Source organism: Lolium rigidum, chromosome 3 (assembly GCF_022539505.1).
Source record: "Lolium rigidum isolate FL_2022 chromosome 3, APGP_CSIRO_Lrig_0.1, whole genome shotgun sequence".
Taxonomy (NCBI): Eukaryota; Viridiplantae; Streptophyta; class Magnoliopsida; order Poales; family Poaceae; genus Lolium; species Lolium rigidum.
In genome coordinates, this window is record NC_061510.1 from 298,341,065 (window position 1) to 298,357,826 (window position 16,762).

Here is a 16,762-nt window from a genome sequence, read left to right on the forward strand (position 1 = left end):
TCTCAGAGATGATACTGATTTGAAAAAAAAAAATAGCTAAACCGGTATTAATCCGTCGAATTCGTCTAAATTGTGGTAGTTCCTTGTAATTCACTCATCGTTCAGGCGTTGGTGCTGCTGTGGCGTTTGGACATCAAGACGTTGGCGACTGGTTTCCAAACCTGTCTCTTCAAGCATTATGTGCGCAAGATCAACGCTGCAGCTCATGTTTTAGCTTTATAATTCTCAGGCTTCGCTTTGTAATGTATCTTTATATAAAAAATGATGTTCCGGACTGCATCCCGGAAGTGCTCTGTAATGATGTAGACTAATCAATAAAATGTCAAAGTTCTCTCAAAAAAAGCCTCAAATGCTGTGGAGTCACGTCATCTCAGTCCCAAGAATTTTGTACTGAAACACAAAAGATCAACAAGTACAACGGGACATCCGAATGGGCAATTGGGCATTCATTTGCAAGCTAGATCAAATACAAATTCAGGGTCTCAGGGGAGAAATATAATGCATGGTGGTGTTAATATAAATCTGTATTGATCACTTGAACTTCTTTTCAGAACATCACCAGAGTTCCACTAGATGAGAGCAGACGGTCATCATACATTTAGGGAGTATCTGCCTTTCCAGGCTTCTTCAAGTATGTTTTCTCATTACGGATATGTGAATCCATATCTTGTCCTTAGCGTATAAGGTACCCACATCGTTCACTTCAAAATTTGTGAATAGTACAAACAGATGTTGCAAGTTATTCACAGCTCTCAAGACACCCACACTCTACAACCTACAAACAAAATCGGCATTCCCATCAGGTATGGGAATTGTGGTACTTGATCTGGCTCGTTCTTCCCCTTTCTTTTCTCTGTGTCGCATGCAAAACACAAGACGTTATTGTGTTGGCACCCCAATCTGCCGCAGAGCAGACTTAATGACATCTGTAGTGCAACCCTCGACTTCAATAATATTTGAGCTGTCCAGTGCCACAACATCCTGTAGGGGGTATCTCCTGACCGTGTGGATTCTGTTTGCAGCAATATTGAAGTCGCCCTTCAGGATTATGGTCCTGTGAAGACCCCCTAGCAGTTCTTCGTAATCTGAGTCACCACTTTCACCAACAAGGACTACTATATTTGGCAACTCTATTCCCCAGCGTATAAACAAGTACCTAGTTAAACAAGAAGTTTATCATCAGGGCTAACAGTGTACTTTAGTTTACAGGCATGTTCAGGTGGCCAAGTATTTATGAAGACAAGATACAAACAAGTATAAAAGATCTACTCCACATTTGCATTGCAAAGACCTACCATTTAGTGTTCTCCTAAAATGAATACATGTTTGTCATATTAAGGATAAAAAAGCAATGCTATGCAGTCTAAAAGCTGGACGGCTTGTGTGGTGACAAGGTAAACTGATAAATGAAGACAACAATCAGCTAAGAGAAGAACAAACCTTATTGCCTGAGAGCGAGACGCATGAATAGGAGTTACAGACAGTCTGGTAGCACTGTGGTTGTAAAGCGCATTACAACGGAGTGACTGGATTCTCATCAACTTCCTCAACTCCTTTAGAGGAGGTAGCTAGATAAGGGGAGAAAGAATACCACATTAGAAATTGTGAAGGGAACTATCACAAACTGTTAAGCGCAAATAGGACGCAGCTTCCACAGAGTAAGAGATTTGGGGCAATGGAAGGCTTACATGATTTGGATTGACCACTTTAAATGCAAGACAATAGGTAGAAGAATGTTCAGAATCTTCAAATATCATTTGCCTTTCAATTCTTCCCTTTCTTTCTACCACTGAAGTAGCCCATTTCACTAGATACTTTCTTAGACCTTCTCCTCCCCAACGATACTCAATATGTGATTGGTGATTTTGATCTATTACATGTGTAACCTTTGAACTGCTTGGCGTATTACCAGAATATGAAGGATAATAAATGCTACTCCCACTATTGCAGATGAATGCGTCAAAGCCAGCAGGATGCATGCCTACAGATACTAGCAGTGAGCAAATCTCTGATAATGTTAGTGAAGTTGACAGCACGAAACCAGTTGAAGCCGGCGTGTTCTGTGTATGTGCAGCCTCAATAGCATTTCTGATTATCCGTACTAGATCTTCCTTGTTAACAGAGTCTACAGAAATAACAATTATATGCTTCCTTCCTGATATAGGTGCATTGCTCCTTTCCTCTTTGCTACCTATAGCAGGAGATCTTGCACCAAGAGTCAATATCCTTGACAAGTGATTCTTGCAATGTTCAGGCCATGAAAATTGGTGGATATTTTTTAGCCCATTTTCTCTGCATCTTGACCAGAGTTGCTTCTCAGAAAGAAGTTTATACAGTGCATCTGCAATGGCATTCTGATCATGTGGATCGACAAGGAGACCATTGTTGAGCACCTACATTGAAATCGACCAAAGAGCAGACACAATGATGCCCTCTTGAAATGAGTTTTTACATTAATAGCTTGGCATAAGTTATAAGGCACACATACCTGATTAATTTCAACAGGAGCTCCATTCTTTGTAGCAATAACAGGCAAACCATTCATAGCAGCCTGCTCATGGATATAAAATACCAATTGTAATTAGGAAATTGAAAAGATAATTGCTGCAAATGGAAAATCAGAGTCTCAAATTCTACCTCTATCAAGGTAACACCAAATTGTTCAAAATAAGCCACATTTACAAAAGCGCCCTGAAGAAGAAGAATAAATTATCAGCATCCATGTAAGCAGGACAAGAACAGTTAGGACCAATGAACTATAATATAGTATACCAAAAACAAATAAAACGCTTTCCCCTTATAAAATTAAGAAACAAATCTTCGCCTTATTTGAACATTTTACATTTATGTATATCTATGGATCTTCATTAAAGGGGGAAAAGAAGATAATGAGTAAAATATTTATGTATATCTGTGGATGTTCATGACGGGGGTGAAAAGAAGATAATAAATGAGTAAAATATAAGTACGTCAACAAAAGGAGTCGAACCAAGGGAACATAAAAGTAACATGAGGAAGCTAGCACAGAGAAAATTTATTCTTGTCACCTCATGAAAAACATACCTTTGTTCTTGTGGCCAAACGATAAATGTCAGGAACTTCAGAGTGCTTATGGTGCTTGGGGTATGCCACTTGACCATACAAATCGTATTCATCAATTAGTGTGAGCACTGATGTCAAGACAGAAGCACTCGTGTTGTGCATCTTTGAAATAGCCTCACGGTTACCCATGATTAGTGTCTGCAATCCAAAATCAAAAGTTTAGACAACAAAAAGATAGCATCATTCCAGATACTACATATAAGAAAATAAATCACATAAAAGCATGATGGCCAAGCCTACTTACAAGATTCGCAAGCTCTCTTAGTGGGCGACATTCACCAAATGCTTTTACAAGTGATGTGATATTCTTCTCCGGATATGGACGGGCAACAGCCAGAATCATAGGCTTCCTAGGATTCGTAAAGAAGCGCATTATCTGCCATCAGTTGTACATGCAAGGATTATCAGTGCTTAAACTTATAAATATAGGCTTAACAGGGACAGGCAGGCAATCTTCATTAAACAAAATAAGCTATAAACTAGCAAGTGAATTCTTGTATGTGGAAATCTGAAGAAAATGCAGTGACCTGCGACCAGATAGGTGGATCCTCAGATGCTGGGCCATGGTTTTCTTCTTCACCGTCCATATCAAAATCATGAACGACATGGCCAAACTCAACACCAGGAGGAATTATCTGCAGTGCCAGGAATTGGAAAGTAATGTATGTCAAGGAAGTGTAATAGGTGATATGTGCAAACTACAGCCAGCAATATCTGCTTAAACTACAACATAATCTTGCCATAATTGGAAGCTACTACATCATGGGGTAAAGTGTGTATACTCACAACCATACGAGGCATATAACGGCCATAGCAGTTAGCACCACGCTTGACTCTTGCTCGAAGCTTCCTTGCAAGTATGACCTCAAAACCATCATACAAGTTCCACTGCTCTTCAATCTCTTGCCTAGTACTAGCAATAACAATTTCAGATGCATCAAGAGATAATTCCTCCGCCTCAATTCGGCGCATTATTTTGTATGTCATATTTATCTGTTCCCTTGATTGTCGCCCTTGTTTGAGAAGCCCTTCCAATTTATCTTTCCCGAGAAAATGTCCCGTGAATGCCATAGGCAGGTTAAGTGCTCCTGATAACAGGGCAGCAGCTACTCCAGCACTGGCATAATGCCCATGAATCACAGCAGGCCATACTGGATGCCCACAGCCAATTTCTTCACCAATGGTTTTTGACATCCGCAAAATATGGCTGAGTGCACCATCAACAAAATCTTGAATGAAAGGCCACATATGTTCTTTAGCTAAGTACTTGTCTTTTGGACCAAATGGTATCCGAATGATGTATCCACCACTGTTCACTCCCCTTTCATGCTTGGAATTTTTAAAGGTTGTCGAAACCAGCATTTCTTCCGGTTCACCATAACTACGATCGAAATTTGGTGCTACAATTTGTCTTGTGAGCAAATCGACCCGGTAAACGCCAGGAGATGAACTCAGTGCTTTAGCAAACTCAACCACATATTTGACCTAAAATGGTATATGAAATCAATGTTATGCGCCTTCTTACTCTTTGATTGATGGGAAATCTCAGAAGGTAAAATAAGAAAAGGGAAACATAGATCACTTAATGAAAACGGGATGAGGTTATATGTGATGAGAAGGTTAATGCAAGTCTGAATGCTACCAAGAACATACTCAAACACAACAGGAAAAGAAGGGAAACATCAAGCCCTCGATACAGTGGACCTTATCTACAACTGTAAAACAAGCATCAGATGTTATATAGAACCTATTTAAACATAAAGAACAAGAACGAATCCAAGGCCCAAAAGCAACTCTCCTTAAGATGCACACTAAAGTAAAATTTGGATTGTAAAATGCTAAGAACCTGTGTTATATCGATGTTTCATACTATGTTAAATTTGAGATGCCAGATATTAGAAGACATTGCAGTATACTGGATTGTTTTGTGCAATCATGCAAGCCAATCAATCCAATCATACTTATACTTATTACTCCCTCCATCCCACGAAGGTTGTCTGAGATTTGTTAAAATTTGGATGTATATATACACAGAGTACTTAAGTGAACCAACATTACCTGGCCACCAGTATCTGAATCTCGGCCTAGCTCCATATTCTCACCACGGACAAGACCATGTAAGCTGCAGTGCAAAGCATTGATGATTAACAAGCAGTACAATCCAGCACAAATCTTAGACATGTATGCCACTTCATTTGAAAACTGGCAAGCATCATCCCACCAATTCTGAGTCTAAAGGATGGATTACAGAATTGTTAAGCTAGATTCATTCTGCCACAGGGTCTGTAGTTCTTAAAAGGCTTCTCCAACATGTGGATATGGTGCATTGATAAAGCATTAGTTCTTGCAAGCCTAACTCTAGAGTGAACTGCGTACAACAGTATTCTATAGAGGCAATTTTATAGATTAAAAGCCAGCAGAGCTGCAGAAAGCCATTGATGGTATGGAGTTTTTAAACCAGAATCATTTGCAGAAACAAAAAAAAATGTTAATCCACTCTATCCTGAAAATGATGACGTGCACAGTGTACAAAGCACCAAGTGCCAGAAATAGGAAGTGTCATCCCTGGAGACCAGATTAAGCATACCACACAACGTTAGGTTTGTGAATACCTGAAGTGGAGACAGGAATGCAATGCACAGGCAGTACACCTCACCACCTTGGTTTAAAGGTAATGTACAGAGGGTATCAAATATCAAAGAAAGATTTCCCTTTGTTTCTTTTCGTGTGATGGTGTTTGGGGACAGGAGTGGTGGCATTTGTGCCATCATAGTTCACCGAATGTCATAATGAAGAGGTATTGCTGTATAGGAATTTCTTTCAGATTATTGTTTTGCTACACGGTGAAGGACTACTTGGTGTGGGTTGTTTTGAAAGTATGAAATAAGAATGTTCTTCCTACTAACTTGTTGACGATCTTCTATCTGGCATATTTCTTACAGTATTGAGAGATTAAAATGTTACCTGTCCCTGCTGTTATGATGAACAACCAGAGAAATAACATTATTTCAAAATATCTACGTACCTGATCAATACTATGTATAGCTTGTCAACTGAACTGGTCTTAGGTGAGCTCCCTGTGGTGCTGTCACCATATGCAACCGATGGATCACCAGCATCTTCTCCCTTTTCGCCATCAAAGAGATCTTCAGACATATCGGCCGTAGCATCAGTTCGTGTTTTCTCAGTTTCTGGATGCCGTTTCAACAAACGACAGGCTTCTTCTTTCTCTAACTGCATATGAAAACATGTACACGATAAACAGAGGGCACGCTACATACATGGAGAATGGATACAGTCCAACATTGGTCTTTTAACAAAAAAAAATAGTGCTTTTTGATATAGAAACGCAATGAGAATGTAGTACAACTAAAAGGCACATTGAGTAGTTATTATTCGAAAAGTAAAAAAAAAAATATGGAACTGAACTGAACTGGGAAACAGGCGGTATACTAAAACATTATGTGCAAAACTACTACAGATGTGGGGGAAATATCATGGTATTTTATGTCATGGGAATAAACTAACACAAGAGCTCTAGGAATAAACAAAATGGATGTTGAAAAGGGATGTGCAGCATGTTGGCCTGTTGGGTCAACTAGTGTCTATTTGGCAACTCCCTCTGTTAACAGTAAGTCAGTAACTATGAAAATTGTGCAAGCCATTTACGCATGTGCATGATTTTTATCAATTGACACCATACACAAACTAACTATGAGGCACAGGGCTATGGGCCACATTAAAAAACTAAGGACAATCAAATCATAGTGTAGCATCATAGCTGTAGAAGGGAATATGCCACAGAATATCTTAAAACAGCTCAAGCTTCAATCAGAAAACGTAGCAATCCTAACCACCATTTTTTTTGCATGCTACCCACATTTCTAAGCGATTCCAACTGAATTTCTTTGCAATTTCGTCCAGAATGGCAACAACTCTAAACGCTGTAAAAGAAGGGCAAGCATCTCCTCTGAACAGATCTGACACCTTCTCAATATCACCTGCTACGCCACATCTTTTCATCATTTAGCTCCCCCTGAGCAAAACTAGACCGATCTAACTCGCTGTGGCTAGAGCTTCCATTCTTTGTGCAGAATCGTGGCAAGCAACCCAACCCCATAAGACCTCGGACAGAAGAAAGCTACAAAGCAAACAGGGGAGTAAGCGGAGAAAGAGCCGACCTCCTTCTTCTTCCTGGCGAGGTTCCAGATCCTCCACGTCATGTTCTCCAGCCGCGTGTTCCTCTCCTGGGGACTCCGCATCGCGTTCGCCTGCGGACAGATCGACCAAGAAATCGTAAGCGGGACGGGAGAAATCAAAAAGTGGGGTGAGGGATTTGGCGTTGGCGTCCAGCACGTACGCGGAGCCATGTCTTGTAGAGGTCGGTCTCGTCGTAGCCGGTGATGACCTCCTCGACGAAGTAGCGGGCCGGGGAGAAGTGGCCGCGCTCGCGGAGGAGCAGGGAGGGGCGGTCGCCGCCGATGGACGACTTGCCGGCGTCGAGGATGGCGTCGAGGTAGCTGTTGATCCAGTTGTCGTTGCCCACCATCGTCGCCGCCGCCGCCGGCGCCGCTCGACGGCGAGATCGGGGGATGGGAAGAGTGGATGAAGGAAGGAGGGATGGAGGGGGGAAGTGAGGAGAAATGGCCAAGCAAAGGAAAGCGTAGGATTTGCTATTACTACCCGGAAAAAAAACAAGAGAAAGAAATAAAAGCTGCCTTGTAATAATGGAGCCAGACAGTCTGGTACATTTGGACTTTTGAAGCGGTGTACAATAGTATAATGGCAGTATGAGATGCTATTTTTAAAATTTTGATTGATTCTGCATAGTTTCCTGAGTTAGAATAGTGCATGGACATCAAACCTTTTTATCTATTTTTCTTGATAAACCAATAACTTTGATGGGAAATTCCACCTTTTTATAAACTAAGTTCAATTTTTCTGCTAGCATATTTAAACCTGTCATGAAAGAAATTTGAACTTATAAAATCATCTAATTTTCAATTTTGACTAATTTGAAGGTGGTTTTGGCATATGGGAAGCCATGACGTATAAGTCACGTACATGTTGCCTCGCCTAATGCAATGACCCGAGGTTGCTTTCCAACCACTCCTCCTCAATATAATTGGCATTGTGTTTTCACATTCCATGACAACGACCAAGTATCATCGCTATCCCATCTCCATGAGCTATGAGGTCCAAGGAAATCCTACCCGCTTTAGCATTTACTCCAAATCATAAATACTTAGTTGGATTTTCTTTGATATTGCCTCGTCGACAACCCATCATTGGCATTATCAACTATTAGTGAAAATCCATGAGTGGTGCCCCCGCCACACACACAAACACACAATTGATTCCACATTTGATGAGATCCGTGTTTGTCTGTAGTTTTATATTAGTTGACATATATTTGTTCATGTCCCCAACATTATGGCAACCCCATTATTCACCTATGTCAAGCTGAAGGGGGATATCAGTTTAGTGACATGGACAGATAGCACAGAGGTAAGGGACGATAAAGAAAACAAAAAAAATACAAAAAAAAAACTATAGGTAGACCATACTACTTTTTTTATTGAAGGAACATGATTGCATGTCATCGGTTATTATATGTAGAAATGAACGAGTGTGGACGTCATGTGATTTTTAAGGCATTAAAGCGCCTTACTACATTTTAGGGCATTTTAGCCATGCTAAGCGTCAGAGGTGAATGTCTAAAGAGAGAAAAATTTCCAAGGTGTTGAGATGTTGTATCACATAATCGTCGCCTTAGAAACATCTTAATACCATGATGTCATGTTAGGCAAGAATTTTTTAAAATAATCAAGTGTAAAAATAGATATCTTTTGTAAGTATAAAGTTTGTTCACACGGTTCTATAGTTATGATATGAAGAGTGGACTTCATGGATAGTATAAGATGAAAATATAGGATTGGTAAGGGGTAAGTATTGTATTAAAGTTAAGACCTTGAGTCTAGCAAAAACAACAACATATTTCATTGAAGGGGAAGATCAACAAATGGAATGACAAAAGTCGACAAGTACATCGCTAGTCTTTTTTCGCGAGCATTGTATTGTGCATCCACCGATGATCTGATTTCACTACAATAACATGGCAAACTTGACATCTTAACTATATTATGTTAATGTAATGGCCAAGGACCAACCACTTCGAAAAGACCCATTTCAAATATTAATGATACTTCGGTTAACATTTCATAAACTATGAAGTACACACTTGACTTATACTAAGAAATATGTAGCTATTGTTTACACTTAACCGGAAATAACATGAAGGCCAAAACAACAACATCGGCGTGGCACTTTGAATATACATTCGTACTTGGAGTGCATAAAAGTTCAACAACTACGACAAACAATATCATAGAGCATGGTGGTTGTAGCCTACATCCAACATATTTGGTCCAACGGTTGTCTTCAGCAGAGGGCATGGCACAGCAACATTTAAGCAATGCAAAATACAACTACCTTGATGGAAACATATAGAAGCTTTGCACATTATAATTTTCTGCGATATAGAGCTTTACTAAGTATGCATAATGTTATTTTTCCCAGTTAATTTGAAGGGACTGACTAATACAAAACAAAGTCATAAAGGCCAAACAAGACAATGCATAGTTCATTTTTTTCTAACGAGCTAAAGTGTTAGCTACCTCCTATAACCTCGCTCTCTCTCCCCCCAACCATGTGGTTCACTAGAACCCCATGTATAAATTATGTAACTATTTTCACTTGCAAGAAGGTCATGCACTCTACTTGCCAATTAGCTGATGTCATTAGTATAGCTCGAGCAACAATTAAGTAGTCACTATTTAAGGGTCATTGTATGCGGAACCATTACTTGCACATGTGGAGGTCTCTCATATATTCAAGAAGGTGTGCTTTCCACACAAGATGCAATTGACAAGAACTTGCATGAAGATAGAAGAGCATGCCCGCTTCATCCCCCATCAATGATCCCCACACTTTTAATATCATGGATGCACAATATAGCTTGCATTTCTATCTAACTTGATCGAACAACCATTTGTGCACTCTATCGCTCCACCTACAATAAAATTGGGGGTTGCGTATGAAAGAACATATCTCCTTAAGTGGTTTTGGTGTTGATGACAATGGTTATATTTATCTAATCATTTGTATAAGAACTGTAGAATTTTAGCCACGATAATAAATGTCCAAAAAGTTTGAAGGGCTTCAAGTTGTTATGGCGGGATAATGAAATGATCTTCACTTATGGGGATGGATGGAAGAAAGAAAGAGATAAGAAAAAGGAAGAATAAAATATGGAGGAAAGGAGCTAGGGGTCGGAGGTAAAGTCGGGCACGGCCGGTACAAAACAAAGTCATAAAGGCCAAACAAGACAATGCATAGTTCATTTTTTTTCTAACGAGCTAAAGTGTTAGCTACCTCCTATAACCTCTCTCTCTCTCTCTCCCCCCAACCATGTGGTTCACTAGAACCCCATGTATAAATTATGTAACTACTTTCACTTGCAAGAAGGTCATGCACTCTACTTGCCAATTAGCTGATGTCATTAGTATAGCTCGAGCAACAATTAAGTAGTCACTATTTAAGGGTCATTGTATGCGGAAACATTACTTGCACATGTGGAGGTCTCTCATATATTCAAGAAGGTGTGCTTTCCACACAAGATGCAATTAACAAGAACTTGCATGAAGATAGAAGAGCATGCCCGCTTCGTCCCGCATCAATGATCCCCACACTTTTAATATCATGGATGCACAATATAGCTTGCATTTCTATCTAACTTGATCGGACAACCATTTGTGCACTCTATCGCTCCACCTACAATAAAATTGGGGGTTGCGTATGAAAAAACATATCTCCTTAAGTGGTTTTGGTGTTGATGACAATGGTTATATTTATCTAATCATTTGTATAAGAACTGTAGAATTTTAGCCATGATAATAAATGTCCAAAAAGTTTGAAGAGCTTCAAGTTGTTATGGCGGGATAATGAAATGATCTTCACTTATGGGGATGGATGGAAGAAAGAAAAGAAGTAAAGAAAGAAAGAGATAAGAAAAAGGAAGAATAAATATGGAGGAAAGGAGCTAGGGGTCGGAGGTAACGTCGGGCACGGCCGGTACCATCGCCCGGCCACCACCGGAGCCACCACTTGCGGTACCGCTCCTGGTACCATTGAAGGGGAGCTGCTTACTGTAGGTTTCTAGGGAGTTGGGGGCGCGGCTGGTACCGAGGCTGGTGCTACCGCCCGGATCGGCCGGAGGTACCGGTCCCCCATCTCTCCGCCAGGTTGGGCCGGTACTACCGGTCATAGGCCTCCAACGGGTGGATTTTCCACGGGGGTATAAACCCCCCCCTTCTTCTCCAGTGAATATTCACTCTTGAAATTGCAAATCTTGGACCTCCATTGTTGAGCTCAAATTGCCTAGATCTCTCTACTCCTCCACTCAAACTCCACCATACTTGAGGATTTGGTAGAGAAGACCTAGATCTATTCTTCCACCAAAGGAATTTATGTTTCATCAACATTCTTAGTGGATCTTTGTGAGGTGACCTCGAAGCTACTCTTCGTGTAAAGCTTCGTGGTTACATCTTGGGAGCCTCCAATTCGGTTGTGGATGTGTGTCCCAAGCTTTGTGTAAAGGTGTCAGTTGCGACTTCAAGGCAACCGCTTAGTGGAGTGTGAGCTAGGCCTTTATGGCGTTGCTCACCGGAGAATAGGGTGAGCCTTCGTGGCGTTGGTTGGCCTTCATGGCACCACACCCCTCCAAACGTAGACGTACTTCCCTTTACAAAGAAGGAACTACGGGAATCATATCATCGTCTCTCCGTGTGCTCCACCTCGTTTACCTCTATCCTCTTGCCGCATTTACTACTTGTATCTTGTATTGTTTCTTGTATCTTGTCATATAGGTGAATTCACATAGTTGCATACCTAGAGAATTTACCTTTGTGTCAAGCCTAATTTAAAAAAGAATTAAAATTTGAGGTAACACATATTCACCCCCCCCTCTAGGTGTCATACGATCCTTTCAGCGTGTGCATATTATTGATGCATCTAAAATGCATACATGAACTTTGTAGTTTATTGCCACATATTCCTTCATATTTGCATCTCATATAAGGTTATATCAATTTGTTATATTGTTTTTGGGGATTTTCTAATGATCCCTTTTATTTTGGTTATAACACTGCAGAACGGAAATCTCTTGTTTTGTGTATTGTTTACTTTTAGGGACCTATACGAAGTCAAATGGACCTGTACTTTTTCAAGGATCGGTATTTTACGAAGACTGATGACATGAAGCTTTAAATCACACAACCGGAGCACGGAGGCCCAAAATCCTACAGGTGTGCAGCCCCCACCCTAGGCCGCGCCACTCGTAGAATTGGGCGCCTCTAGCATCCACACTTGTCCATCAAGATCCCAAAATGATGGTCTTGACCTATAAACCCTATATGACGCGGCACGTAGATCAGAAACACCAAAATAGAGTCAGGACCAACAAAAATTGAAGGGGAAGCTCTGTCGGAGCCTCCGCCGGAGAGATCTCCTACCCTTCCAAGATCTACATCAACACCACCATGATGAGAAGGGAGTAGTCCACCTATGGACTATGGGTTTGTGGCAGTAGCTTGTTCTATCTCTCTCTTGTTCTATCATTGTATTAGCACCATATGATCTTCCCGACATAATTACGGTCATATATGTAACCCCTTTGTGGTGGATCTCTTTTCTATGAATTGATATTTGAGATTGGAATCCGCTTTTGTGTGAGATGTATAATTAGATGCATATTATGTACTCCTCTTAAGTACTTGTTTTGATCCAAATTGTATGAGAGAAGATTTGTGAGGAATGTGTGTATTAGACGGAGTAACATGGGGGTATTGATTGAATAGTGACACAACATTCAAGATCTACTTTAGTTTTTACCTTTATTTTGTTGCCTCACTAGGGATTAAGTGGATACATGTTCTATAGTTTCATCTACTGATATTCTAGGTTGTCTTGTTAAATCAAGGTAGTATATTTGAGATCCAAACATTACGTTAAGGTTCTTAAAGCTATACTCTGTTAATTATTGAATACCAGATTGGTTGGAGTTTTCCCTTTCCGGAGGAGTATAAGAGAGATGTGTTGCATCATCTCTATGTTCGGACGTAATGCCCATACAAATACTTATTTCACAATATGAGATTCCATCAACATAATATAACTTATGAATTGTTTAAGTCCATTACACCTTTATGAGAGAGGAGACAAGTGAACCATGAAACCTAGTCCAATTTTAATCATGAGAAACACTAAACCAACACTTTTATCAACCTCTACAATTTCAACACTTATTACTTTCGAAAATCCAAAAATACTTTTACCTTTAGCAAATCCAATCCAAAACCCCCAAAGACCTTTACTTTATTGTTTTGCCTTTATTGCCTAGTATAGATTGTTTTTCTTTTTTTGTACTATATTCTTCGTATTAATTACACGAAATCTTGTGCTTGGCAACCACACGGTGGATTTAGGGGCACAAGGCAATTTATTTTGTTTTGTAGATTGCTCAAAGAGGAGAAGAGGAGTAATTATTCGCCAATTCCCCGAGAGTTTGATATAAACCCTCGAGTCTCCCTTGTGGGGAAAGGACGCTTGGTACAACACTCTGCACTTGGAGTCCCAACGAGTGGATACACACGGAGTTGTTGCCATAATTATATAGCGGTGTTTTGATTCAACGGTGAGTTATTGGTAGAATAAAGTATTAATTAAGCATTCACACATAGTTTATCATGAAAGTCAAAGGACGAGATGTCGCCTAAAGGGGGTGAAAGGAAGGATTTGTTTTTAAGAATTGGAACTTAAACTAACGTTTGTTTATAAGTTAGGTTCAATTAGGTTCACCAACAACAACTCAAGGTAAGCAAGATAGTACGATATATATCCCAATTGATAAACATGATAAAATTACTTCAAGCATGGAGGATATCATAAGGAAATAAACTCATATATGGAGATAACGAGGCACGAGAGACAAAGATGTATCATGATGTTCACTTACACGCGTAGTAAGCTAATCAACGTTGGAGGGATGCATGGTTGACCAAGGTTTAGATCATGAAATCAAATAAATAATTCTTTATGTACCTCAAGATATTGTGATAGAGATTCAAAAGATACAAGGTTGACCAAGAGAAAGAAGGAAGCTAGATTGGATTCAAGTTGATCAACACATGAAACATAAAGAATGTACCAGATGGGATCATGCAATCTTATGGTATTGTAAGATTTTTCAATTATGTATTGTGAGCTAACTCATTGTGTATTTCTATTTGTGTTGTATATATGGGTTAAGCATCTTTCCATGGTCTTGCATCAAAAGTAAGATCTAATATAGTCCATGAGAGGATAACATCAAGTCTTGATCGTCAACAAGGTTGAAAAGGGCAAGTTCAAGATAAACATCTCGAGGATATCATATGCTTGAAGCTTGTTGTTCATTTGTTGATAATGTACATGTGAAAAAAGCTCCTTAATGAAGCTATCCCATAGTGAGATATGAGGGAGAAAGTTATGAGTCTTCACGAAGCAACAATAAGCAAGTGATTCTGCTTAAATGAAGCAAGCGTGAAGCATTGTCATCAAAGTCAAGTGGGATGCGCAAGACCAAGGTATGACCTTGCTAGGTTTTACTTTTATCGGTCTCAAGGTATTTTTTGGGAGACTAGGTTATAGGATAGGCATCACACTATCAACATGGGCTTTTAGTTGAGTAACTTGACCACATCATCTTAGGAAGATAGATCCTTTGCATCTCCTTTTTTATTTTAACTTCTTGGTTTTTTCTCTATGTGAGGTTCTTGAGTTTTTTCTAGCTTTTCAGCAAACCCAAGTTCATAAAAAACAGAATTTGTATGCATCTTCTCTTACATTTTCGAGTCTAGAGGTTTTACTGGTTCTTTGTTTTAGGACGTTCCGCACATCCCTGATACATCTCAAAAGTATCTATAATTTTTGATGCCTGATACGTCTCAAACGTATCTATAATTTCTTATGTTCCATGCTACTTTTATGACAATACTTGAATGTTTTATACATACTTTACAGCATTATTATACATTTTCCGGCACTAACCTATTAACAAGATGCTGAAGCGCCAGTTGTTGTTTTCTAGCGTTTTTGGTTTCGTAAATCCTAGTAAGGAAATATTCTCGGAATTGGACGAAATCAACGCCCGGGGTCCTATTTTTACACGAAGCTTCCGGAAGACCGAGGGGAAAGGAAGTGGGGCCACGAGGCGGCCGGACAACGGGCGGCGCGGCCTAGGCCCCGGCCGCGCCGGCTCGTGGTCCGGGCCCTCGCGTCGCCCCCGACCTACCCTTCCGCCTACAAATAGCCTTCGTCGCGAAACCCCCTGTACCGAGATCCATGATACGGAAAACCTTCCAGAGACGCCGCCGTTGCGAATCCCATCTGGGGGGATTCAGGAGATCGCCTCTGGCACCCTGCCGGAGAGGGGAATCATCACCGGAGGGGCTTGATACGTCTCCGACGTATCGATAATTTCTTATGTTCCATGCTACTTTATTGATGATATCTACATGTTTTATGCACACTTTATGTCATATTCGTGCATTTTCTAGAACTAACCTATTAACAAGATGCCGAAGTGCCGCTCTCGTTTTCTGCTGTTTTTGGTTTCAGAAATCCTAGTAACGAAATATTCTCGAATTGGACGAAATCAACGCCCGTGTTCCTATTTTGCCCGAAGCATCCAGAACACCCGAGAGCTGCCGGAGGGGGGCCTCGTGGGCCCGGATGATAGGGTGGCGCGGCCGGGCCCCGGCCGCGCCGACCTATGGTGTGGTCGCCCCTTCGACCCTCCGAGGCTGCCCTTTCGCCTATATAAAGCCCCCGCATCGAAAACCCTTAGAAGGAAGCCACGGTACGCGAAACCTTCCGAGCCGCCGCCATCGCGAAGCCAAGATCCGGGGGACAGGAGTCTCCGTTCCGGCACCCTGCCGGACGGGGAAGTGCCCCCGAAGGCTTCTCCATCGACACCGCTGCCATCTCCACCGCCATCTTCATCACCGTTGTTGCTCCCATGAGGAGGGAGTAGTTCTCCATCGAGGCTCCGGGCTGTACCGGTAGCTATGTGGTTCATCTCTCTCCTATGTACTTCAATACAATAATCTCATGAGCTGCCTTACATGATTGAGATTCATATGATGATGCTTGTAATCTAGATGTCATTGTGCTAGTCAAGTGAGTTTTACTTATGTGATCTCCTGAGGCTCCTTGTCCCACGTGTGTAAAGGTGACAAGTGTGTGCACCGTGTGGGTCTCTTAGGCTATATTTCACAGAATACTTATTCACTGTTATGAATGGCATAGTGAAGTGCTTATTTATATCTCTTTATGATTGCAATGTATTTTGTATCACAATTTACCTATGTGCTACTGTTACCACCCGATTTTGGCCAAATCAGGAGGTGGGCCGTAAGTGAAGATGGGCTTTGAAGATTACACGTGGAGCATCTTTGAAGCGGCCTTGCGCTGAGAGTTTGGGCTAAGTTGCCCGTGTATCTGTAATATAGTAGATCGGATTGTAATTTAGAATTAAGAGATAGAGTCTGGCCCGTGCACG

At 40.8% G+C, this 16,762-nt stretch overlaps 1 protein-coding gene across 1 annotated transcript; it reads right to left on the reverse strand.

The window, feature by feature from the left end:
• Positions 1-496: 496 nt before the first annotated feature.
• On the reverse strand, positions 497-7,666 carry LOC124703602 (probable sucrose-phosphate synthase 2). Its single transcript, XM_047235826.1, has 13 exons — positions 7,463-7,666; positions 7,284-7,373; positions 6,128-6,336; positions 5,161-5,224; positions 3,889-4,587; positions 3,630-3,737; positions 3,347-3,478; positions 3,064-3,240; positions 2,638-2,691; positions 2,489-2,551; positions 1,689-2,393; positions 1,441-1,568; positions 497-1,156 (listed from the first exon to the last, which is right to left on the reverse strand). Exons 1-13 carry the CDS (start codon positions 7,649-7,651, stop codon positions 880-882), a joined length of 2,895 nt encoding a protein of 964 aa, XP_047091782.1. The 5' UTR covers positions 7,652-7,666; the 3' UTR covers positions 497-879.
• Positions 7,667-16,762: the final 9,096 nt, after the last annotated feature.